The sequence below is a fragment of the Cottoperca gobio genome, chromosome 23 (genome assembly GCF_900634415.1).
Source record: "Cottoperca gobio chromosome 23, fCotGob3.1, whole genome shotgun sequence".
Classification (NCBI taxonomy): domain Eukaryota; kingdom Metazoa; phylum Chordata; class Actinopteri; order Perciformes; family Bovichtidae; genus Cottoperca; species Cottoperca gobio.
Window position 1 is genome coordinate 1201146 of NC_041377.1, and position 25788 is coordinate 1226933.

The following is a 25788-nucleotide window of genomic DNA, read 5'->3' on the forward strand; positions in this document are numbered from 1 at the left end:
TATATATATATATATATATTGTATATGTATATATGTATTGTAAATTAGAATAGAATAAAATATTAAAATAAGAAAAACGTATATAAGTGTAAAGTAGCACTAATGGAAGAAATAAAAAAGAACTAAATTACATTTACAAGGTAGACAGTTACATACGCATACTTTTATAATATAGTTGTGGACATTTATGAAAGTGGTGCAACACTAAAAATGTGTGTTTTCCCTTTAAATGTGAGGTTAGAGTGTGTGCATGTAGTACATTAATAGTGCAGCGTTGATATACTGAAGTACTGGAACACAGAAGCACATCAGACGCAGAGACGCGTGCAGCAGAAGTCAGAGAACATGGAGACCTTTGGATGTTAAAGCTGTCAGCGTATTTTACTCCCTCTGCTGTGGTTCTGGTCAGATGTTCACTCTGGTCACTGAACTCCTTCATCACCATCATCATCCTCCTCATCATCATCCTCCTCATCATCATCATCATCAGTGTGTGTTTGTGTGCAGCTGCAAACAAAAGTCGTGGGCTGACCGGTCACACTGTCGTCTTTGTTCTGCAGAAGAAGAAAAACAGTCACATTTCCAGCAAAGAGAGAGAGAGAGAGAATATAGCCACACACACACACACACACACACACACACACACACACACACACACACACACACACACACACACACACACACACACACCCACACACACACTGGTTATGGTTGGTGTTGACCTTTATGGCATTTTGAAGGCTGCTAATGAGGTTTAAAGTTCAAACTCTAAAAATGTGACCATGCTTTCCATTAGACCGTGCCAAATTCATGGATTTGGTGTCAGACTGGAGAAACGTCTGAAACTGTGTGGAACATATTTAAATGATACCATTTAGTCTTTAATTTTTGGGATTTGGAATTGATATTATCCTTGGAGTTAGTATCTTGCATGTTTCTCAAGACAAAGAGGTCAGGACCTTCTGATGACATCCAGGTGGGCTAAAATACATCCTCCAGTCACATATCTGAAAGTATTAATATTTAAGCCCTGGTTCAACCATTTAAAGCACTTTAAAACTCTATTTTGAAAAGTGCTGCTTCTGATATAAAGAGGGGAAGAAGCAATACTACAGTGTAAATATACTCATAGTACCAGAAGTCAAAGCACTCATCATTTGAACGTGATCTTTGTGGGTGTTGAGCAGTTGATCTTATCTGTTTCCTCCCATCACATCAGGCGCTGCTCTCAAAAAAACCGACAGCTGACGGAAGAGACCGACTCGAGCCGAACGGAGCCGAACGCGACAGATCCGAAGTGAAGGTCTAAAAACGGTCAAACGTTGAGAGATTTCCAGATATTTTACCGTTTTATTCCAAGCTAACAGCGTTAAAACACACCGCAGGATGACGGCTTTGAGCAGCTGGGAGCTGTGCGTCAAGTACGCCCTCTTCATCTTTAATTTCGTCTTCTGGGTAAGTTACAAAATAAATAAAAGTGACAAATAGTATAATATAGTTCGAAATTCCTTAAAAAGGGGTTAGCTTTATTTATATATTTATCTCTAATGTAAAACGTGTGCACATTCTTAATATATAATGCTAATTATGTTTACGGTCAGAGTGTATTATCAGCGTTTCATTTGCATTGGTGGCAAATACTGTACTTCTTTACTCCACTACATTTATTTGATAGTTTCTTTGCAGATTTAGATTAATGCAAAAATATAAATGAATTTGTAAATGAAGATGTATTATTATAGGTTACCCAGCAGTATATAAAGGAATTAAAAATAGCTCCACCTTTACCAGCTGCAACATTAAAGTGCATATTTAAGTATACTTGGAGGGTAATACTTAACTTAAGTAACATTTTGAATGCAACACTGCATATTTCCACACTGTAGTAATGCTACTTTTACTTAAAGGGGACATATTATGCTCATTTTCAGGTTCATACTTTAAAGGTGCAACGTGATGTGGCTAGCATGTTTATTATTTGCTAGTTCAGTCAGCTGACACAGACAGATGTGCCCGTATTGTGCGTTTGATGCAAAACAGGCATCCAGCTATACTTGACTGAATATTTGACTACATATACATCAAGATAATAGAGATAATACACAATTATTGTGTAGTTTTCCACTGTAAGAGGGTGAAAAAGAAGAGATTTGTTCTTATTGTTGTAGTTTTACAGACATATAAAATATAATATCAACGATAATGATCAACACTATTAAACCAAACAGGAAATTGACAGATGAATTTAAGATTAACGCGGTGGGAGGATGCAAACTGCAGAGTGCTGCAGGGGGGGACGTTAGCATCGCACTGGTTCCCTCCACAAAAAGGGAGTTTTAGCAAAGCCACTTGTTAGCTAGCACCTTAGCTTCAACACTTACGAGCGGGGTATTTGTTGACACTTTTTATGTCGGAGATCAAAATGGTGAAATCTCTTCAGCTTCAGGACTTTAAAACGCGATACGAGGGAACAGGAAGTGTTAAACCCATTTCTGGGAGTAGTTTGTGCCATTTGTGTTCACTTTTGCTTATGTACATACAGTACCATGAACACTTTGTTGGGGTTTACTGAACCTGCAGTAGTTCAGAACATGCTGATGAATCAGTTCTTCTTCACTCTTCACCTTCCTCTTCTTAGTTCACTGTTCTATGTGTCTTCTCCTCTCTCACCAGTCTGGAGATGCACACAAATCTAACAGGTTGCAGCGTGGACAGTAGCAAACTAAATAGTTCATGGCACAGAGAAGGAAGGGAGGAGGCGAAGAAGAGAGTGAGAGACGGGGGGAGACTCTAGCAGCTTGGAGACAAAGCTAGTGTTGTTGGTTTCACTGGGTCTACTGGGAGAGGAGGGCAGCTCCAGTTACCTCAGCAAACAACACTGAGCCCAGCCCAGGAGCTGTGTGTGTGTGTGTGTGTGAGAACACACCTGTAAAGCTTCATTCCTCTCGAGAAACATTATTCAAAACGAGGCAGAATATTGTTTTTACTGAAGTTCACACACACCCCAGAAACTCATTGTTAAAGCGTTTAAATATAACCGTCTGACCTATACTGACGTCACTAGAGAGGGCTTTTCACAATCCTGTACTGAAGGGGAGGTGTCTGATTCAACATGCTCAACACTCAGTATGAATCACTCAGCATGTCATAGGACTTCCCGTTTCCCCTTTTTGAATGACGAAACACAGACGACGCCGGCAGCTGCTATGTGGAGTTATTTCCTCTCAAGCATGCGAAGGATGTGTGTGCGAGTCGGCTGTCGGCTGTCGGCTGTTGTCTTTGCGGTGTGTTTTAGCGAATACGCAAAGCAGACCATATCTCAGACAAAGAGATGGTTGTTGACAGCAGAAGAACTTAGGAGAATGTCCACCCCCCCCCTCCTCCACGAGAAGCAGTGGACAGTTTTCTTGGAGTCGATGTGTCAAAGATCCTGTTTGCACTTGGTATCTCGGCTGATTGGATCATTGTGAGGCATTGATCCACTCAAACCACCTGCCGACGTCACAAGACACGAGAAACCTCCTCAAATAAGCCATTTTATTACAATTAAAGGGTTGATAACTGATTGTTTTCCTCATGTATTCACATTTCTTATAATCCTTCACAGTAAAGCTCTTTAAACTGCGTTCACCTGCACCCTGAGACCTCAGTTTGAAGTCCACGAGCGATGAGCAGAACTGAGCGAACGGATCTTTCAGAACGACTCTTCTTCGTGTCCGGCGTGTACTGGGTTACCGAGTGCTCATGCCCCGACGATCACAACGACTCTTTTGTTATGGCAGGGTGCTTCTCACGCTGCCTGGTGCATTATCAGCTGCTCACACAGAGCCGAGGACTGATGTAATCAGCCGGGGGGGCCGGTTAAAGTGCATTGACATGATGAAGTGTTGTGTCGTGGAGAAACTGACGCAATATTTAGCAAAAGCTGGAAACTTTGACACATTTACTTGTGAACCGATTCTGTGGAAAGAGTCGGTCTGCACAGCACATAAATCCCTCCCACACCTCCTCCCTCCTCTCTCCACACACTCCCTCCCCCTCACTTCCTAACTACACCCAGGTGAGCCATGCAACAGGGTGTGGTTCACAAAAAGAATCTTCTTTTCACTCGCTCCTCTTTCTTTCTCCCACAAAGAAGACGCTTGAACTCAGAGAGAACATTCGCTTTTGGATTTTCATCTTTAAAAAGAATAAACCCCCCCCTCTAAGAGCTCGGAGCCATGGGGGCACTGCAGTGTATCAAGTACTTGGTGTTTGTGTTCAACTTTCTCTTCTGGGTATGTATCACTGACACAATGTTGGCTGTGGTTGAAACACGAGACGCTTGTTTATATTAAGTTTGTGTTAAGTTGGTAGCGTCGTCTCAGAGTTGGAACAGGTCTCAGTGGGTTGTGACGAGGAATTCTGATTTATTCTGAGGAGTTTTTTACTTTTTGGAGGGTAAATTCTGGTAAAATAGCTTCAAATGCAACTTCAATCCAGCTCAAAACTTCTTAAAGAAAGTGTATAGCCTTAGTTACTTACTTAAGCTTACAAGCTTTCTCTGCAGCTGACTTAATGAAGCACTTTGTGAGATAGAAACTGAAATGTTTACACGTAGTTTGGGACGATTGGGTAAGTACATTCACCTGCTGTCTTCTGAGCCACATTGTGCCTTCAGGAAATGGAAAAGTTGATGCTCAAAACAATGTTTGTCCTGTCGTTGAAACACACGTGTGGTTCCTGCTGGAGTGGAAAACATTTTCCTACTAATTTAATTTATATTGAATTTGGAATCAGATCTGATTTAATTACTTGTGCAATACATTTTTCTTTATTATTTAATACATTTACTAAGCATTAATGCTAAATATTTTCTGTGTTTTCTCTGTTCATTTCTTGTAATTTAAATATCTTTTTAGTTTTTGAGCACAAATCAAAGCACTTTGAAGACTTCACATTGGTCTCTGGGAAATCTGACATTTTATAGACCAAACAATTTAACAAAAAACTCCTTTTTTTAATACTATAATATAATAACAGACTTCATGTTGATACGGTTTGATGGGATTTTCATTAAAATGGTTAAGTAGAGTCGAGATAATGAAATGTTTCATGACAAAATGTCAGATTCTGCCTGAGGTTCGCTGCTCAGCCGCCTCATTTCTTCCCTCAAGTCTCACATTCCAGTTTTGTTTCCGTCCTGTATCTGAACATCTCATCTTGAAAAGATGAACTCGAGTTTGACGTCCGCTGGAGGGGAAATCGTTGTTTGATAAACCCAGAAGATGCACAACACAAGTGACATGACTGAACGTATTTGAGTGTGTTATTACTGTGATGACCTGTTTACAGCGTTGGAAGTGACCGTGCTTAATGACTGTGTGAGTCTGCGGTGTGACGATGGCGGCTGTGGGCGGACAAATGAGATGGCGACTGAAGGAGCGGTCTGATCTCAGAGAAGCATAAACATCAGATTGGTTTATTTATTCTAACAGTTAATGACTGAGCTGTTGCTGACGGGCTCATTCCTGTAAACAACGTTTGCTCCTTGTTTCCTAAAAGACTGCATTTCCCATGATGCACTTTGTTCTGGAGTATTTGCTTCACTGGAAACTAGTTTAGCTTTGATTGTGTTGGAGCAGTTTTACGACATTCAAGGCTCATAAAAGTTGTCAAACATGTCCGCAGTAGTTTAATGTACCTGTTGTAAGTTGCCTTTGCGCTGCTGATGTGCTGCAGAGCCTCCACAACACACACACACACACACACACACACACACACACCAACTCTCCCGAGTGTGTTTACTGTACGTTTACACCAGTATCCATTCGTGACGTCAGGTTTCCGGTGTTTCTGTCTGTGTTTCTGCCTCCGCCCCCTAGCAACGGCCCAGGCCGAGGCGTCTGTCCCATTCTTGTGAACGTGATATCTCAGGAAGGTCTTCAGGGATGTGCTCCACAAACTGCCCACTAAGACTACAGGATGAACTGATTTAGATGTTGGTGATCGAAGGTCACTGACCTGGCCATAACTGTGTGCGTTTTGTATATTTGCTTCTTGTGCATTTTATTTTTAGCTCTTATTTTTGTGCATGTCTGCACCAACACACCAAAGCAAATTCCTTGTATGTGCAAACAAGATTTTGGACAGACATGGATACAAGCGGCAGCTCGACTGGTTAGAGGAGGCATACGATCATTTTAGAGAGCACATAATGAGAACAAGATTATGTTTTCATGGCTTCATAGTCTGTAATGCCATGTGTGCATATATTAGGAGCTCTGCAGGCGCTGCACCAGCTCTGAGCTCAGACTTCGTAATATCACAATAACTCTGATCCGCAGTTTAAGCTCGAGGCTTCGTTTGATGGATGATGAGGTGCGTCTGTCTCTGACTGCAGTTTACTCAGTTTATCCCGTCATGTGTTGTGCTGACAGATCTTTAGGTGTGGTGTTAAAGCTTTTCTTTAGACTAACGTATTGGATAGTAAAGATTTGTTGAATCATCTTGACTCGCAGTAATTCCCTGTACCAGAGGCGGTGTGTGTGTGTGTGTGTCTGCTGTAAATACTACATTACCCATGAGCCTCCTTTGCTATAGAGACGAAGCCGGTCTGAAGCTCGAATTTATTAAAACGTTGTTGCATTTGGGAACAAATGTCCCCAGTTTTCTCAACTGAGATTTCTTCTTCTTCTTCTTCTTCTTCTTCTTCTTCTTCTTCTTCTTCTTCTTCTTCTTCTTCTTTTCTTCTTCTCTTCTTCTCTTCTTCTTCTCTTCTTCTTCTCTCTCTTCTTCTTCTTCTTCTTCTTCTTCTTCTTCTTCTTCTTCTTCTTCTTCTTCTTATTATTATTAAATAAACGGTTTCCTTTTTCTTGTAAATTTGTCTTTTTTAAATCTGAAATTCAGATTTTATTTGTATTTTTCTCAGAATATCACCCCCTTCTCTAAAACACTGTCTCTTGTCTGCATTGGTTTGTATCTAATATGATTACAGTTAAAACACATTGCTCACAAACTGCTGGTATGTCACATGTGCACCCCCCCTACACTGAGGTGTGTGCACATTGTTGTGGTGTGTGTGGTGTGTGTGTGTGTGTGTGTGTCCACCGGTCATCAGACTGCAGCAGGGAGGCGGACATGTTGGGACGTGATGCTGCCAGTTAGCGTGGATACTGTGTCTCCGGTTGCACAACAACACTGACGTCAGCGTGACGCTCTGGGACATTATGGAAGTTATTTGGGTGGCAACGAAGGGTTGATGTAAACTTGTGTTTTGTGGTTGCTGAGGAGGCGAACACATGCAACACACAAACAATACGACCTTTCTTTATGGGCTCTCATGCTCGTTTAGCTGCGTCTAACTTTATATCAACATGTTCTGGGTGAGGATCCATTATTCTCCTTCAGACTGAAGCGGCTGCTTGTTGATCAGGTTCTTCTGGCTTCATGTCCCGGCTGTTGGCTCCTGCGGCGTTGTCCACCACGGAAATATCAGAATTTGGTTTATTGCCAAGTAGATTTTCACGTAAAAGGAATTTTCTTTGGTGCATAAAATAAACACAGTGAGAGAAAGTTAAAAATAAAACCAAATACGATGCATAAATACAGAAGAAAGATATGATCAATATATCTGTAAACTCAGTACAGGTATTAATATTCAGGATGAATTGTAACTTTAATAATCCCCTTAACTTTTCATTTCACACTAATTGTATTATATTCTAATCTTTAAAGTGTAACATTTCTTGCAGTTAGTATCTAATAAATAAACATACTTAACCGCTTTATAATAACGAGTTGAGGTAATTTATTCTAGCTTTGAGCAGCTCTTCTGGTTTCTTTTGTGCAATGCATTGTGGGAGTAAACGGCACAATATATTTACATGCACACTGTTTATTTACATGCATAGTATGTGGTATTTTTGGACACGGATATCAAACCTGCTAAACATCATGATAGCATTTAGCTCAAAGCATTTTTACACGTTACATTTTCAAACATGTTTCTGTTCCTTCTCGCGCAGCTGGCAGGTACTGGGGTGCTGGCCGTGGGGCTCTGGCTGCGCTTCGACACCAGGACAGCGGGACTGTTTGACGGAGAGGACGCACCTACGGTCTTCTTCACAGGTGAGGCCTTTGACCTTTACACCAGGGTACAAGAACTAACTCGCAATGACGTCACAGCTGTATGGCGAAAGATTCAAATCAAAGTGTTTCCTAAACTACACTGAGCAAGTTCTCCTTCTACACAAAGCCGGACCACGTATAAGAGTTAGGGCTTGATTTCTAACCGCTTTGAGTTCTGACCAAATGGTGTTTGTTGCGTCCGAAGCACCAAACGTTGCCATTGGTTTGATGCTCTCACTATCACGTAAGTATAAATGTGTAGAAAGGTTCAGGCTACCCTCCAGAGATGATGATCAAATCATTCACACTCCATAAACCTCGCTCGGGTTCATCGGGAACGAGATCAGTCGTCTCGTGTTTGCTAGCTGTGCTCTGATGGATGGCAGCGCTGCAGCAGGAACACCCTGATGTAGAGATCCGTGCACAGAGGGCAGCTGAGGCCGGAGCTGGTGCACGGCGAGGCGGCTCCTCCGGCCGCACATAGCTTCCATTCTTCACGGGCTGACAGGGACCTCTTTGTTTCTCCGCTGTTGTCTTCTCTGAAGAATCCGCAGAAAGACTCTCGCCCTCCTTTTTCAGTCTTTGTGTTTCTCTTCCATCAAACTGATGAGTGAAGTGGGCAGTGAGGCGACGGAGGATTGTTATGAAATGACAAACATCTTAATAACCGCCTGGGAGGAGGAATATTTGTGTGTGAGTTGTGGTTAAAGCGCCCGTGACATCAGTGCTTATTGTTATCCTACATTTCTTTCTGATTCCTCATCACGAGCCACATCACAGGACCATAAAGGCGCTGGGTCGTTGTTGATGGCGCTCAATCACTTCTCTAATTTGTTTTTACAGCTTGTTTGGAAATTCACATCAGCAGCGTTCACACAATAATTTATGACTTGATGATTAGATGTTTTGCTGAATATGATTCATAACCAAAAAACAACGTACAGTATGGACTCGTGTGGATCTGCATCAGGATGCTCAACTAAACTAGCTTTGATGCTACATTCAGGTGCACACGTACGAGGAGCAGCTGAGGATGAACACGGTTTTACTAATTGGGTCGTGACAAATGGCTTCATCGTAATAAACTCATATTTTAGCGTCGGTGTGTCCTCGTTAACTGGTTTAATGACTGGAGAGTGAATATCTTTATCTCACTTACCCTGCAGTGTCACAATATTTGTGTGTCGTTCTGCAGGTGTGTACATCCTGATTGCGGCGGGGGCTCTGATGATGGTCGTGGGCTTCCTGGGATGCTGCGGAGCCATGAAAGAGTCGCCGTGCATGCTGGGATTGGTGAGTCATTCATGGGTTTGATTGATGACGTTGGATCACCGGTTGAACCTGAAGACTTGTATTAATGAATTAGTTTTTGCTATATATGGTGCAAATAACTGAACGCTGTTTAGTATCTATGTACTGTACATTTTGAGATGTGCACATTGGCTCCCCTGCTACTTGTGGTTACCCACAATGCCGTGTGTCTGTGTAGCTTTGCAGAATCACAGGAAACTAATCAAGATCTAAAGAGGAAAATGATCACCGGCTGACCTTCACACCCACTGAGTGACACATTGTTTACTCATAGAAGAATGCAAAGTGACGAAAGAGAAACTAAATGTCACTTTCCAGAGCGGAACGATCTTGTTTCAGAATATTATGACTGGCTGTGCATTGTTTTGTTAAACTCATGTTTCACCTGTACCTGGAACGCTACGCCCTCACCTGTAGTTGTTGTTTTACGCAACGCTGTCAGAAATCAGAACTATGTAGTTGTATAAATAATATATCAATAAATATATTGAGTAAATGTAGCGTTTGCAAAATGGGAATAGAACACAAAGATGTAGAGAATGAAAACATCCACAAACGTACTGAGAACTTTATGTTCTTGTTTTAGTTCTTCCTCTTCCTGCTCCTCATCTTCGCTGTGGAAGTGGCTGCCGGGATCTGGGGTCTCTCCAACAAGGACAGGGTACACACACACTCTCTCACACACGCACACTTTGTTGTTGTTTGCTGCATTCATTCAGTAATTTGAACGGCGTTTGTTTCTTGTGTGTGTTCAGGTGGTGGAGGACGTTACAGAGTTCTATAAGCAGACTTACACCAACTACAAGGACACCAAACAGGAAGCGCTGAAGGAGACGCTGCGTCTCATCCACTTTGGGGTGAACACACACACACACACACACACACACACCTTTATCTTATTTGTTTTGCTACAATAACTGAAATTGGAGTGGTTCGTACAAACATCCGTGTTCCCCTCAGGAGAAGTTGTAACTTTGCCTCCAGCTGGAATTTATGACCAAATACTTGCAGCACTAATGACCCCCCCCCCCCCCCCCCCCCCCCCCCCCCCCCCCCCCTCTTATCTGTGTTTGGTGCTCATTAGCATGTTTGTAGACGTGTCTGTCTTATTCTGAAAAGCACTTAGGAACGGCTTGATATGACTTCTTCGTGTCCGATACCTTGAATATCTACCTCTTAAACAACTAAGCTGTTTATAATGCATTTGTCTGGATGCACTTTGCTTAAGCTAGCTAACGTTTAGCATTTCTGACTGATCCGCACTGTTTAAAAACAAAATGTGCACAAGTTTAATTCTGTTTCAGAATAACACAATACTTATAATAATACTAGCTATAACTCAGCGTAGCCTTTACCCCACCGACCAGTGTTGATGGTTTGGCAGATGTGCAGCAGGATAACGTGAGGAGTGAAAGCTACAAGAACACGTCTGATAACTTTATCAAATGCACGTCTACAGCTGGACTGCTGCGGGCCCACGGGGACGGTGATCGATGCTGCCAGAGATATCTGCCCCAAGAAGGAAGGACTGGAGGTCCTCATCACCACGGTAACGCAACATGCAGACAGGGTTTCTGACCGACTTATACAGGGGTTCATATTGAGGGTCTGTTACTGCAAGTTTACTTTTAGTTGTGTTTTTTAAATGTGGAAAGATTGTTAATCTATTTATTATTATTATTATTATTATGGAGCCTCACTATTGCTGGATTATTTAAAATGCATCCTTATGCGTCTTTATTTTAATTTTAAAATGACTGCTGATCTCACATCTTACCTTCAGAGTTGTCCAGCTGCCATCGACAAGATGTTCAACACCAAACTGCACATTATCGGGGGGGTCGGCATCGGTATCGGAGTCATCATGGTGAGTCTGTGGAGGACGCACATGTGGACACCTACTTTATCTTGAGTAACTTTATTAATCCATGGTTTAACTTGCTGAATAAGATGATTAAACATTCATTAATGGATGCATTCATTGCTAGACTTGCATTTTAAAGTGTCCTCCTGTCCTCCTCCTCCTGTCCTCCTCCTGTCCTCCTCCTCCTCCTCCTCCTCCTCTGCAGATCTTTGGGATGATCTTCAGCATGATGCTGTGCTGTGCCATTAAGAAGTCCAGGGACTTTGTCTGAAAACCCCTTCGTCTTTAACTTGAGTCTCCTCACTTTTAGTGCCGCTGCGTTAGAGTTTATATCTGTTTAACAGTCGTAGTTTACTGCTTGGATCCGTACAGAATGACCACACTGCGAGAGTACGGAAACTTGCTTTTTTTTTTGCCGTTTTTCAGTCCGGGTGCAAATGTAATCTACAAAGTAAATTGAACAAAGTTTTAATTGTTACCCATTATAATGACTTTAAATGCTACTTTTCCTCACAGCAGAGGTCTGCAGGAAAAAGAGACGTTCATGACTCTGCTGCCCCCTGCAGGACGCTGAAGATGTGAACTCTTCACTGTTGGATAATATTGGCTCAGTTTAGTTACATGTGTTAAACGGTTCCTGTGGTTGGTTTGTAAAGTCTAACAGGATTTCTTTTTTGCAGCCAAGTGATTTTTTTACTTTTGCCTGAAGTTACATGTTTTGTTTATGAAAGTAGAACTGGAGTTTTATGCAAATATTTTTGATGAATGCAGTTCAACCATCTTTAAAATGCCAAATAAATGATCTAATAACACTGATTTCTGAGACTTTGTAACGACGAGAGGAGACTTCAGTACAAACTCACTGACGTCTTATTCTAGCCACAGATAAATGTCAGTTCATGTTATAAATCACATTAAGGCGCTATACAAAAGCATCAAGAAACATTATAAAATGACATTTAAATGCAATTTAAAAACCCTCAAACACGACAAAAGACTCATTTAAACCAAGAAGTGTGCATCCCTGTGATATTGTACCGTATACCTGCACACCAGAAAGAGGAAGACTAAGGCCTTGTTTCCAGTAATTTTATACAATTTATCAACGGTTCCAGTATAAAACCGTACTTGTGCGTGAAAGTGATCATTAAATTAAATACATTTGTGGATTAGCAGTTTCTAAATCATGTAATGCATATTTTCTTGCTGTAAACCGGACGTGGGTTTTAAAATAACTTCTATCAAAAGTCTGAGTGTCTGATCTACTCATTTCTAAACATGGCAAATATATAAAAGTATCCTTCATAGGTACCAGATTTCACCTGCAAACATATCTAACTCCAAGTGTTATTTCTATTGGCTCGACAACTCTCCATTTAATATGAAAGTATATATCTAGTTTCCATTCTGTATTAAGCTTCATCACAGATGTTTGGGTCAGCTATAGGTAGAGCAGCTTGTGAGCGACTCTCACTCGTTTGTTCCTCCAAATCGACTACAATCGAGAACATCATACTGCTCCGCTGTAATTTGGCCACAATAGACGCACATTTATTTGGTATGATATACTCCTTCATTTTCCCCACATCAATGTTATACACTGTCTGCAAGAATGTGCAAATTCAGTACGCAGCATCGTACGACAAATTAAACACAAAATGGGTTTTGGAAAGTTCGCCCGACGGTAGGGAGCGGTTTGCCTGGCGTGGGATGAGATGCTCATCCAAGCTGTCAATCTTGCTCTTCTGACGCCCCAACAGCGAGGAGGTACGGCTGCCGACGCTGCTGGTTGTGGAGATGCTCCTCCAAACTGCAGCATGACTAGGGCTGAGATAAAGAAACCTAACATTACACACAAGAATAATGTGCAGCCACAGGAGAAAACATTTACAACAGTACTGTAACTTGTCCATGCTGATACATATTTATAGATTATATCCTATTCAGCTAAAGAAACTGGGCAGGTATTTGTATACCTTCAGAATAAAACAGGAAACGGAACAATAAAAAGCCAGGATCATGACAACTTTAGATGACGGGATCATTTAGTATAAAGAATATTCATTGACATTACACAAATGTGTATTTTAAATAAAGAATGTTTTCACTTATGTGCGGTGTCTTTAGTTTATTTTTTGTTTCTATTGCTATCCTGTGTGGACTCTCATCTGTGACTTGTGATATCTAAAGCTTTTCCCACAAACATCACAACCAAATGGTTTCTCACCTGTGTGGACTCTGATCTGTAACTTCAGATGTCCCTGTTGTGTAAATATTTTACCACTAACATCACAACCAAATGATGTTCACCATTGTGTAATAATTAGACAAATCAAGCATTTCCCCTTTACAAAACCCATTCCCTATACATTATGCTTTACACCATAAAGAAAGGCACACACAGACACACTCTGACACAGACACACACACTAACACAGACACACTAACAGTCACACTCTGACACACACGCAGACTGTGTGACACACACAGACACACTCTGACACAGACACTGACTGACACACACGCAGACTGTGTGACACACGCAGACACACTCTGACACTGACACAGACACTGACTGACACACACACACAGACACAGAGAAACACACTAACGCAGATACAGACTGAAACAGACACTGACACACACTAACACACACACACACACACTGACAGTAAGCCAAGCTGAAGTAGAATGACACACCTTTTTCATTGAATTGTAGAAAGTCAAACTGTCCTTCAACTGCATCCAACTTCACATCTTCACAACTGTACTTCACCTGGACCAACATTTGTACTGAAACATGCAAGAAAGTTTGATAAAATAAATTGAAATGTAAATAGAACAGTAAAACACAAAATAACTTAATACAGTGAAGGCCCAGTCTTACGGACAACTAGACAAGTTCGACAAGTGAGCCACTGTATGCATGTTGAGACAAGTTGTTTGGGGTCTCGCTGATGTTAAGCCGCCCTAAATGTAAAAAAAACACCATTTAGGACCAAGAGGATTTTATTGCAGCTATGAATTTTCATGTTAACTGTCAAGAGATGGTTTTAGTAAGGAAATGTTAGCTAGCTACCGCCAAATGTTAGCTAGCTACCACCAAATGTTAGCTAGCTACCACCAAATGTTAGTAGCTACCACCAAATGTTAGTAGCTACCACCAAACGTTAGCTAGCTAACGCCAAATGTTAGCTAGCTACCGCCAAATGTTAGCTAGCTACCACCAAATGTTAGCTAGCTAGCTATGGTAGCTACCACAGACTGCTAAACAAGGCTTCACAAGGCATACATTCCCTGTAGATGTTTCACAGTAAATAATGCAGTTCATAGCAACACTTTATAATTGTTTCAGTGAGTTTAATCTAATTGTATTTACCCTGTCAACTGCACGAGGAGATATATATAAAATACACAATTTTCCTAATATTTCTTCCACTTGGTTTGGGATGACACATTTAGGGTCAGCAGTTATCCCATGTCTGAGAATATATCTATATATTTAGTTACCAGTTAATTATAGAGATGTTTCTGATATACATCCAGACAGTATTGTTCTACCTTCCCCATATGGCTGTAGGCGGGACTGTATGTTAAACACCGCCCCCCTCACATGTCTCTCGCTCCGCCCCTGGTGTTATGAAAGCAGAGCAGGGAGAGATCGGAAGTCCTTCGGCTGCACGGTTTGGAAGCTGGTAAAATTACCTGTTTTATAATTATTCTTTAGACAAACAGACATTCTGTGTGTTTTCTTTGGCCATCATTACGTCCTGCATGATTCCTCTGTGTGTTGTGTTGCGTGTAGTTGTGGGCACTGGTGGAGAATAGCCAACATGTGATATAAACTATAACAAGTGATGTGCCTGCAGGCAGCACTCAGGACACAGTGTTCCCTGTTTGTCCCAGCCTCTGAAAACTGAGAACATTCCTTATTCATGCATTTGAACTAAAACTTTAATCTTGATTCACATGCATGTTCTCCAATATAAATGTACTGCTATCTGTGAGGTGTGTGTAGTGTAAGGACAGCATGCATGTTGGTCCTGAAGTTAAAATAAAGGTTTTTAAGGGTCATAACTTTAGTGTAAATCCTAAAGTTTGAGGCTTAAAAACAAGTTTTGTGGCTCTGCAGAAATATCGGCCTTAAGTTAAATCAATTTGACATTTTTACTCTAAGCTATGAGTGAACATTTTAATAAATAAATATCTTTCTTATAGAAAATAATCTTGTAATGCAGTAATTCACACTCTCCCAGAGACTGACACTGAGGAGTCGTGAAGTTATTAACGGGATAGGAACGAAAACATTGTGTTCTGACTTTTTAAATCACTTTATTCATCCATATTCTAATACAAGAGTATAAGATACAAGATACAAGAGTCGCTGCTCCGGCTTCTTACAGGCAAATATTTGCAGTTTCTTCTGTTTGTATTCATGTCACTTAGATTTAAGACATTTATTTAACATTTTATAGACCAAACAATAAATCAAGTAATAGTTTTATCTAGTGTAGATAACAACCTGAGTGTGTCACCTCTGCTAAGGGATCACGAGAAGTCACTGCTTGTTTTCTTTTCACTTTAGTTTTTTATTGGTGACATTTATTGGTACAGATTAACATATAGACTTCAGTAAAAATGTAAAATGACACAGAGTACCATGTAACTCATACATCCTATATGTTTAGCAGAATTCTGAATACTGTTTTCCAAAACATTATTATTTTGTTCGAGTGATCTGCATCTCGTACTCCACCATGCTAGATTTATGCTGAACACACTCTCTGTGTTTAACTAGATGCACTTATACCTTCAATGTTCTGTACTTACTTGTTCTTTGTTCTCCATGCAGATCCACTATGCTTCGTGTCACCACTGCCTCCCTGTGCACCCGCTGCCAGAGGATGAGGCTCCTGGTTCTCAACTCTGCCTCTGCCTTCACCGTGACGTCTCCCAACAAAAAGCCTGAGAACCAGCTCACAGTGGACTCGCTCTATGAACTGTCTGTGGACATCCGAAAGGTACGCAAGTCCAAGGGCTGGGTTCTGTCCGAGAGCTCCGCGTACGTGTCTGAAACGGCTGACCTGTTGAGGGACATGGGGGCGGACACGTCGGTGATCGCCTGCATCCTGGAAACTCACCCTGAAGCTGTCCTGTGTCGGCCGGAGGAAGTCGCCTCCCAGCGAGAGCTTTGGGTGTCCGTGTGCCCCAACAAGCGTGAACTAATGAGCATCATTGAGAAGTTCCCGGCTTCTTTCTTCACATTAACTCACCATAGCAACCAGCGGGACAACATCCTTTACCTCCAGAGTCTACGCCTCAGCAACAGGATCATCGGCAAGCTGATGGCCAGCGCCCCGCAGAGCTTCGCTCGACCCGTGCAGCTGAACAAGGAGGTCATCCACACTCTGAGGGAGACCTACCTGGACCTTGGGGGTGATGAGGGCAACCTGCGCATCTGGCTGCAGAAGCTCCTCAGCCAGAACCCGTTCATCCTGCTGCGGCCTGCTGAAGCCTGGAGGGACAGTCTGGGCTTCCTGAGGGAGCAGGGCTTCACCACAGAGGAGCTCCTCAGCCTGGTCTCAAGCCTCAGAGCCTCCATCGCAGAGCTGCAGCCTGAGGCCATGCGGCAGGCGCTGGCCTACGTCGAGGGGGCTCTCGCCTGCTCCAAGGACGAACTCAAGCAAATAGTGATCCACTGTCCGGCCATTTTGTACTACTCCTTGCCCACGCTGGTGGGGCGTTTCCATGGACTGATGGATGTCGGCGTGAGCATGGAGCAGGTGAAGGAATCACCGAATGTCCTGGAGCTCACCACGCAAATCGTGCTCTATCGCATCCAGAAGCTGGCGTCCTACGGGTACGACGTGTGCTCTGGCAGCCTGGACGTTATCGTGGGAACTAAGAAGGACTTTGAGATGAGTTATAGCAAGCTGCATCTCCGGCAGCAGCGGCCGCTCTTCAACCCTGTAGCTCCACTCAGATCTGCTGAGGACTGAATGTTCGCCGATATGCTGCACGATATGAGGAATGTGTGTTGAATATCGCGATAGCAATTTGACTTGCGATGGATAAAAAGATGTCAACGTGTACGAGGTTCTGCTGCTTTCAGTTTAAAGCTAAAAGGAAAAAGAATGATTTTAAAGTGCAGTTTTCTACTGATACTCTTTCAACTAACGCATAAAGTCCCTGAGCACAAGTTAACATTGAAACGATAATTTAAAAAGCTGCAATATGCTGTTACACAAGGAGGGTTTCTGGGGAAAGAAGAGGTGTTGTTGAATGATATTTGATGCCCTTTGGGAAAGGGTTCACAACTTTACCTTCGTGTAAGACACACGAAGAAGAGAGGCAGTTTGGAATCAAAACCCAACCTCCAGCAATACACCACTTTTATTGAGAGCAACTTTATTATGAAACTAATGTTTCAGCCTGTGGCCTTCATCGTGCTTTCTTGCTGAGGGCTCCTGTGAAAATATGACTGTTTTGTAACTCGTACGACAAACGTTGAAATAGTGATGCATGGAAATGAGCCATTCTTGTAAATTACTGCTATTAACTAAATGAGTGGTAACACGAGGAGCAATAAATGTTTTCATTGACAATGTTCCACACAATGATTTCTCATATCAAAAATATATTAGGAGTCTACAAGAAAACAAACATACAATATTCAAATATAAGTTGTATGTGAAATTAGCAAATTCATTATATTAACGCAAAGATATGTACAGTGTAACAGCGCCGGGCCGTGCGGTCCACATGATCATATACAGATGTTGTGTCCATGCAACAGTCAAGCGCTGAAGCAAAAATGTAAACCTAACGTCCGTTCAGTGTCGGCTGTGTCGAGTCCGTCCGTCTGCAGACACTCCTGTAAGGAGACACAAAGGACACGTTAACTGCTAATTAAAAATATTAAAATGTAATAAATGCCCTTTTAGCAGATAACTTGTCCTGATAAATACAATACTTTTGGTACATTTGACCAACACATTAATTCAGCTATTTAAAAGGAATATTTCACCCCAAAACTGACCATTTGTATATAAATGTATCTCCCCGTGTACTATATTATATACTATAGTACTAGTAACAGCACGGTTTAGAAAAGCTGCTCTGAAAATACAGTTTTACCATCTCTGTCACGAACACTTAGGATGAAGGTGTTGGACAATAAAGCATTGTTGATACATCTTCAACCACATACGACCCTTGTTGGTACAAAAGCATGTCTCACCTTTCTGAATCTGCTGTGCACACATCATACTGCTACTGCTACCTGCGTAACCTGGAATTCAAACAAGATTCAAGGATTAGCCGAGTGCACGACAGCATAAAGGTGAAAATACCAGAATATAAATGTGGTATCAAAGGGGAAAGTGAGCATAAGGCATTAGGGCAAGTGCATAATGTATTCAGACAAATAAAGCAGGTGTATTATAAGTGATGTATAGTAGCTGAGGGTTCCTACCCCGCTGGTGTGAGCCGCTGCTGTTTTGTTTATCTCCCTGCAGGTACATCATGACACCGCTTTGCCAGTCTCCCTGGGAGTCAATCTGATGACCTGTAAAAACAAAATCCATTTGAATTCTTCCTCTTAAACACAACTTCACCTCCAGAGACTATACAGGAAGTTATAAAGAACCCAGAACTACTGCAGGTGTTCTGCCACTTACCAGATTGAGCTGCAGCAGCATTGTGCGTCGTCTCCACAGGGAATCCCATCCCGTGTGAAGACGTCTCACCGTAATGCAAATTACTGCTAGTTTAGAAGGTTTACAATAGTTGTCGGTTAGTCCTCAGGCAGGTTCTTGTTATTCTTAAACATTATATTTCTGTCATGATGGTCTTAAGAATGCTCCAACTACTGCAGCTTTTAAATACAGACTGAAAACCTTATTGTTCTTTTAATAAAATGTGTTTAAAACCCAACATTTGGCCGCCTTCTGCACACTCTCTGGAGCGTTCCAGGGATCATAAATACACTTGGCTGGAAAGCCTCTCTGAGGGAAGACATGACGAGGTGTATTGAGCATGTAGAGATGAATCGTGGTGGTAAGATTGAATGACTTCAGTTTAAAATATTAGCGATTAAGCCACAATATTAGCCTCCCAGCACGCCATACAAACAAAAGGTTGCAGCATCATGTAGACATAAAGATGTGTATGAAAAAACATCCACATACCTTCATGCTCTCCTCCCAGCCGATCCACAGGTCTCCTCTGGTCAGGAAACAGGCCACGGCGTGTCGAGCGAGGTGGTGGATCCTCCTCCTGCCTCAGCTGCGTCACGATGGCGTCGATCCAGGGGAAGCCGGTCCGGCCCTCGGCCCACTTGGCCAGCGCCTCTGGGTTACGGTTCCCACGGGATCTGAACGCAGATGGGGTTGCTCTCCATCTTGTCGAAGCAGGGGTTGTTGGTGGCTGCCGTGTAGAAGAACTCGCACCACAGCAGCTGGCCGTACAGCGAGAGAGGAGGGGAGCTGTTCTTCTTCATCTTGAGGGGTTGGAGAAATTATATCAAAATCATTTTTGATTCATGGATTCAAAGTCAGAAAGAAAGCATGAAATATATTCATATTCATATATCTTGGCTGTAAACATTTGCATGGACGTCTGAACATACAACATCACACCTCAGGAGGGAGCCAGCGCAACTAAGCAAGACTGCGTTGAATAATTCACTTCATTGCAGAATAAATAGGGAACCACGAGATGGTGGTATAAACAACAGGAGGAGCAGAAAGAGGATACTTCTAGATCTTTTGTATTTAAATAATACTTAGTAATAAAGATTGTGAATAACTCACCCAACTCCAAGGAGGGGACGCCAAACTTGTCATCATGGTCTTCAGACAGCGGCGTACTGCATTTCCCCGTGATGTCAGCCGTGATGGAATCGCTTGTAGGTCAGAGGGGACTGCCCTCCGTTTAACTCTATGATCCTGCAAGAGTGAAATGAGTAGAGAAAGACACATGGATAAAGTGGACATTTGTTTTACTTTTATTGAGAGGGAGTGGAAACAAATTCTACCAGATCTGGCAACCCATTATAGATCCACTTAAATTAGTTTTCTCAAACTTTTCTTTTCCCCTCACACCATTATTGTGTGTATTGTAAACCTGTAAATTCCCCCTCATACGTTGATGCGTATGATAATTCACCTGTAAAACCTTCATGTTTTCTAACGTCCTCCCAATACCTGCACTTAAAACACTTCTTCCCATTGTACAACTGCATGTTTCACTATGAAAATTCCCAATAAAGAGTTACCAAAAAAGAACTTTAAAGCAGAAGGGGTAAGGGGTGATATAGACTTACTTGTCCAGGTCACAGAGTGTGTGGGAGATGCGAACCGTCACCTCCACTCCAGCCTCACAGGCGAGTTTCTTAATAGCTGCATCTCGTTCTTTCCCAAAGGGCTCAGAGTCGTACTCATAAGACAAACGCAAAATATTCCATTCCTGGAGAACAGGGAATTAACCAAAGTTAGCTACAGAATAGACTAAACAGGGTTTGTTCAAAGCACCCTGGGACTTTAGCTCTATGGTTGAATCAGACGTCACCTTGAAAAGTCTGGGAAAGACCTCCGTGGGTTGGCCTCGTATCACAAACAGTCAAGAGTTGAGTTTACGGAGGCTGGAGTCCAAGTCCTCAAGACTCTGCGGTAAGAACCTGAAGGACGACAGGAATAAAGAAAGAGGGGTGAACACACTGACAGTAACAAGCTAAATACTCAACATGATGCAATGTCATGAACTCTCAGAGCAACAAGATGCAGCACAATCTATTCAGACAACTCCAGGAATCACACATGCGTGCAGACAGAGCGGCAGTAATGTGGTGCTTCCCGTGCTGTTGCTATAGGTACCAAAGTTCATAGGTGGAGGCTTCCTGTATCATCCTGGTCTAATCGTGTCTTGTAGTGACGTGAAAGCCAGCTGGGTGGAGGCATCTTATCTGATGGCCACTGAAAGGTTCTGTAACATCTGAGCCCAGATTCTTGCTGGTCATTCACTAATGTGCTCTCCTGCGTCACACTGCGAAGACAGACCATCTGACTCCAAAAGAAAAGCAGCGAGCTTAATCAGTGTTCATCTGGGGTGGTGAGATAAGAACAAAGCTGTACTACAAAGCCCCAAATATGTTTATCTGCGTCTGTTTGAGACCAAACGATTAAATCTAATCAAACATTGTTAGTTTCAGCCCTTATTTTGACTGATATGATTCACTATATTGCAGGGAATGATGATTTTTGTATCATTATTTTCAATTTCATTGATAAATATATTTAAATTATTATAGTGTCCTTTTTTTGTGAGGATCTATACCAAACAAAAAGATTCTTTCTATAGAATGCAATTTGTAGGCCGGGACTCATCTCTGCAGCACCATAATACTTAGTTCAGTGGTATTTTAACATATTTTTCTTTTAATAAATACTGCACCTCCTCCAATTTGGACATAGCACTAGTCCATATTATGATTGTTCAGTTCTTGCTCACACTGTTAACAAAGATAGTACAAGTGTCTCTTGCAGTAGAAGGAGAGGAAGTGTAAGTAAAAAGAAATAAAACGCTGATAAGGGTGAAGGATCACTACTAACACACTGACCTACTTGCACCACGCGTGGAGATGTCTGGGGAGAGGTTATGTCATCATTCATCACTGAGAACTGCCCCCTACAGAAGATCTACTCACTTCTTCTAATGATAGCAGAGTGCCGGAAAATAATTTCAGAAGCTGCAGGCGATTGTAAGCTTCTCACTTTGGTTTGAGTACTAAAAGTTATTGTAATGCAACAGAACCCATGTTAGTTTCATATTCCCAACAGTGGCACATTTTTACTCAGTTTTGATTCAGGCAAAGTTGAATGTGTCATAATCTAATACAACAGTCCTGCAATAAATCATGGCTTCATGCAGGTTATGATGTTCAGTGTTTGTTTAAACTGTTTTAGAGAGGCAGTTTGTGGCACTGTTTAATTGTATTGCGTTATACAGGTGACAAGTGTTTTTGTTTCACTTACAATGGCCCTTGTAATAATAATAATAATAATAATAATAATAATAATTTGGGGGAATGAATCAGGTAATGAGCTCTGGACGTCACCCCAGGATTCTGTTGCATAACTGTTATCTGCTGCCCTACTCTTCCAGTGACGGACCAAAATGCAAACCAGAGCGCACAGCGGTCAGGAAAGGAAACAAAAACACCCAGCGAGACACCTACTGCACTGGAAACCTCAGGAGAGCTTTCATTCTGCAGCTGCATGTGTAAATCTGCCAGCCAAAATACTGGAGTTCCCACACAGAAGCAGTTAGCTGGCTGCAGGCTACAGCACACAGGGGTGGGGTTGTGATGAATACATGTCTGGGTCACACAGAACCAGCTGGGTAACAAAGGTGCCAACTGTTTAAAGTGGGAAAACGTCCCATGTAAGAATGCTGGATAGGTTTTAGGGTTAGAAAGGAGGATGACAAAGCAAGTGAGTTATAGGCAAACAGTCCACTCACCATAACGGTCCTCCCTCTTATCTCATTCACATGAGTGTGTAAAGCTTCAAACAGCGTGTCCCTATCTTGCACTCATGCAAACACACACACACACACTGCTGACCGTCTGCAGTTCAGGAAACGTCCCTTCTATAAAATGTTAGTATTAAACAACGCATTGACTCTTCACCAATGGAGTGTGGACATTAGGGCTGCAACTACCGGTTATCTTTGTTATCGATTCTTCTGCTGATCGTTTTGGTCTATGAAACGTCAACAATGGCCATTAAAACTTCACAGAGCCAAAAGGTGACTTCTTTAAATGTCTTTAAAACAAAATATTTAGTTTACAATGATATATGACAAGGAAAAGCAGGAAATCTGACAGGCTGAAATCAGAAAATATTGGCATTTCTTCAGGATTTTTGCTTTATTTTATGTATCATAATGGATAAAAAAGAAATACTAGAATATATATAATTAATAGACTAATCACTTTAACTCTGGTGGGTATGCAGGTCAAATTCATTAATATAAAGCATGCAAAAGCTGCAAATCATCATATCTGAGAAGTTGCAAGCAGCAAATACTTTGAAACGTGAATTGTATGGGATATATGCACTAAAGCAACATGCAACTATGGCACATTTGGTGCAAGGAAATAAATGAGTGCCAGGGATTTTAAATGTTATGAAAAGAAATCAAAATGTGCACGGATCACAGTGGGGAGCTACGAGTGTGGTGCCCCGACTGTATGCAATGTACTGCGTGTATACTGTGTGTGCACGTGGCTGGATGCTCACCTCCACCTGTTGATCCCAACGTTGGAAGATCCGGTGAACCAGGGGTCGAGGATGTAGACGCAGCGGACAGTATCCGCTCCCAGCAGAGATTCCTCGGGGATCCCATAATGTCGAAGAATTTAACGGTTGTCTTCACGAGACAGCGCGCGCGCTCTCCGGCAACGTGACTCGCGGCGGGCAGTTGGACTCGGTCCGCTGACGTGAAGTAACCTCGTTTAGTGTTGTACAATTGTTTTTCTGAATGATGAAAAAGCTTGTACAATTCTAAATGTACTATAACGCTTATATCTGCACTTTAAAAAACAACATTGACGTACGATAACGTAACAGATACATTAACTCGCGTGCAGTTTGACGTTGTTGTTGCTCACGAGCAGAAGTCACCGTGGAAAGAGACTGCTCCTCGACGTTAACCGGGAACGCTGGTTATGTAAACACAGTTCCTGCGATCAAAAAAGAATCGTCCTAATACAACCGGAACAGTACCGTAGCTGTTGTAAGTCCTTCTCGGTTCCGTATGTCACGTCTCCCGCACTGTCGCTGTTCTCCTCAACGTCCACGAATAGCCGCTCGAGCTGCTCGCCGCGCCTACGACAGAGACTCCGCCCACACGCGGACGCGCACAAGCTACAAGCTCTGTGATTGGTCCAGCAGCGTGCGGTCTCTTAGGTATGTCACGTTTCTGCAGCGTGCTTTCTTCCATAGCGAGACTGTTTACATGAAAGGTTAACATACTTGTGGTAATAATACTGAGATGTGACCTGCTATGGTAATCCTAACAGCCTCGGCAGTGAGCACTACTACTATTTGTTTTTTAATTTACTACAAGTATAACAAGTTAATACTATATGTGTTAATGCTTTATAGTTGAATACAATATGCACATACATTTAGAAGACGTATTGTTGGTGTAAAAACGTAAGACTATTAAACATATCAACAACAACAACTCTAAAAGCCTACAGAGCCAACTGGCTTGTTTACAATAAAAGAACCCGGATGAGCACATGAAGTCTGGCATGATGTGCGGGCGGCGGTCACGCGTCTGTGTGCGTGTGTCTGTGTGTGTCATCGTACAGCTGTAGTTGTAGCTGACGCACTTGATATAAGATCTTTTTCTTGCAGTCTAATTGCCCCACATAAATCAGTTTGATGAAAACAAACCACTCCAGGGGAGTTATGCTGCTTCGGAAGTTAGGCTATGAAGGGAAAATATGTCCTAAATGTGCACTTTAGATTAATTTAGCCTTATGTCAGATTGCTTCGACGTGTTTAACGCTGTTTAAATTGATGCTCAAAACTTTTCTGTTTGCCACTGCCTTTTATTAAATTAAATTCACTCTTCATTCATATCTCCTCGTGTGTCTTACATTCATTTTCTTTATGCCATTTTGTGTCTTATGCAAAACACTTTAAATTGCTTTGTTGTTAAATGTTCTGTACAAATAAACTCACCTTACTGTTAGAGTCATGATGCTATAATAGTAATATTACATACTTTAACATACATAGGCTACTTTATCTATTTAAGTGTAGGCCCATGTGCGTTTAATTATATTATGGTCATTATTATTGTAAGCAATAGTAGTAATATCTACAATACTATCTTATTTGCTTTGTATTTTATGTTTTTCAAAGTCTAATAAGAAATGGGTCTCAATATTCTCTTACATAAAATGTTTTGTAATTATGCAAGATATGAAACGCAGCCTTTGGACGGTAGAAGTAGTTCCGTCTATTGGCCACTGAGCAGCAGTATAACATCATGCCACTAACACCCTCCGTCTACTTCAAATGATAACTTAATGTTCTACACTCATGCATGATAATAAGAAGTTGCTGCACTTTTTTTCCTTTTATCTTTTACACTCGATTGGCCAATATTTCCACAGAATCATATTGTGATGAACACGTTTTTATAATAAAATACAAGACATTATACACAATTCAATATGAGTCATAGTTGTACAGTCACTTAAGAACAAAATACACAGAAAATATACCACATTTAAAACACACAAAAGTACAAGACTTTACAATATATATAAAGATAACACAATACTTCACACAAAGAAAAATCTTAAAACACATTATTTGATAAATGATCAAATAAAAAACGTGGCTGAGCGGCATGACTAAGGAATCGGTGTATATGATACACTCATCCTGCTGGCAAAATACTAACAATCTATCATCTTGCCA

The 25788-nt window shown here is 41.7% G+C and overlaps 2 protein-coding genes, 2 long non-coding RNA genes and 1 pseudogene across 5 annotated transcripts; 2 read left to right on the forward strand and 3 right to left on the reverse strand.

Annotated features, from left to right (window-relative positions):
- Window positions 1-1211: 1211 nt before the first annotated feature.
- Window positions 1212-12100, forward strand: cd9b (CD9 molecule b). Of its 2 annotated transcripts, none has more exons than XM_029462339.1 (8): window positions 1212-1455; window positions 8007-8109; window positions 9305-9402; window positions 10007-10081; window positions 10176-10277; window positions 10880-10969; window positions 11204-11287; window positions 11490-12100. In XM_029462339.1, exons 1-8 carry the CDS (start codon window positions 1387-1389, stop codon window positions 11553-11555), a joined length of 687 nt encoding a protein of 228 aa, XP_029318199.1. In that variant the 5' UTR covers window positions 1212-1386; the 3' UTR covers window positions 11556-12100. The 2 variants fall into 2 exon arrangements, with proteins under 2 accessions (XP_029318199.1, XP_029318200.1); XM_029462340.1 differs by lacking the exon at window positions 1212-1455 and adding an exon at window positions 4011-4277.
- On the reverse strand, window positions 11962-14045 carry LOC115028510 (uncharacterized). Its single transcript, XR_003834569.1, has 2 exons — window positions 13985-14045; window positions 11962-13111 (listed from the first exon to the last, which is right to left on the reverse strand). It is a non-coding gene; the product is annotated as an uncharacterized LOC115028510 (long non-coding RNA).
- Window positions 14046-14049: 4 nt separating this feature from the next.
- LOC115028511 (uncharacterized) lies at window positions 14050-14904 on the reverse strand. The gene is made up of 3 exons (XR_003834570.1): window positions 14664-14904; window positions 14172-14254; window positions 14050-14077 (listed from the first exon to the last, which is right to left on the reverse strand). It is a non-coding gene; the product is annotated as an uncharacterized LOC115028511 (long non-coding RNA).
- A 29-nt stretch (window positions 14905-14933) lies between these two features.
- On the forward strand, window positions 14934-18084 carry LOC115028508 (transcription termination factor 2, mitochondrial-like). Its single transcript, XM_029462338.1, has 2 exons — window positions 14934-14979; window positions 16137-18084. Exon 2 carries the CDS (start codon window positions 16144-16146, stop codon window positions 17281-17283), a length of 1140 nt encoding a protein of 379 aa, XP_029318198.1. The 5' UTR covers window positions 14934-14979; window positions 16137-16143; the 3' UTR covers window positions 17284-18084.
- On the reverse strand, window positions 17577-25058 carry LOC115028614 (cryptochrome-1-like; annotated as a pseudogene).
- Between the last annotated feature and the right edge of the window lie 730 nt (window positions 25059-25788).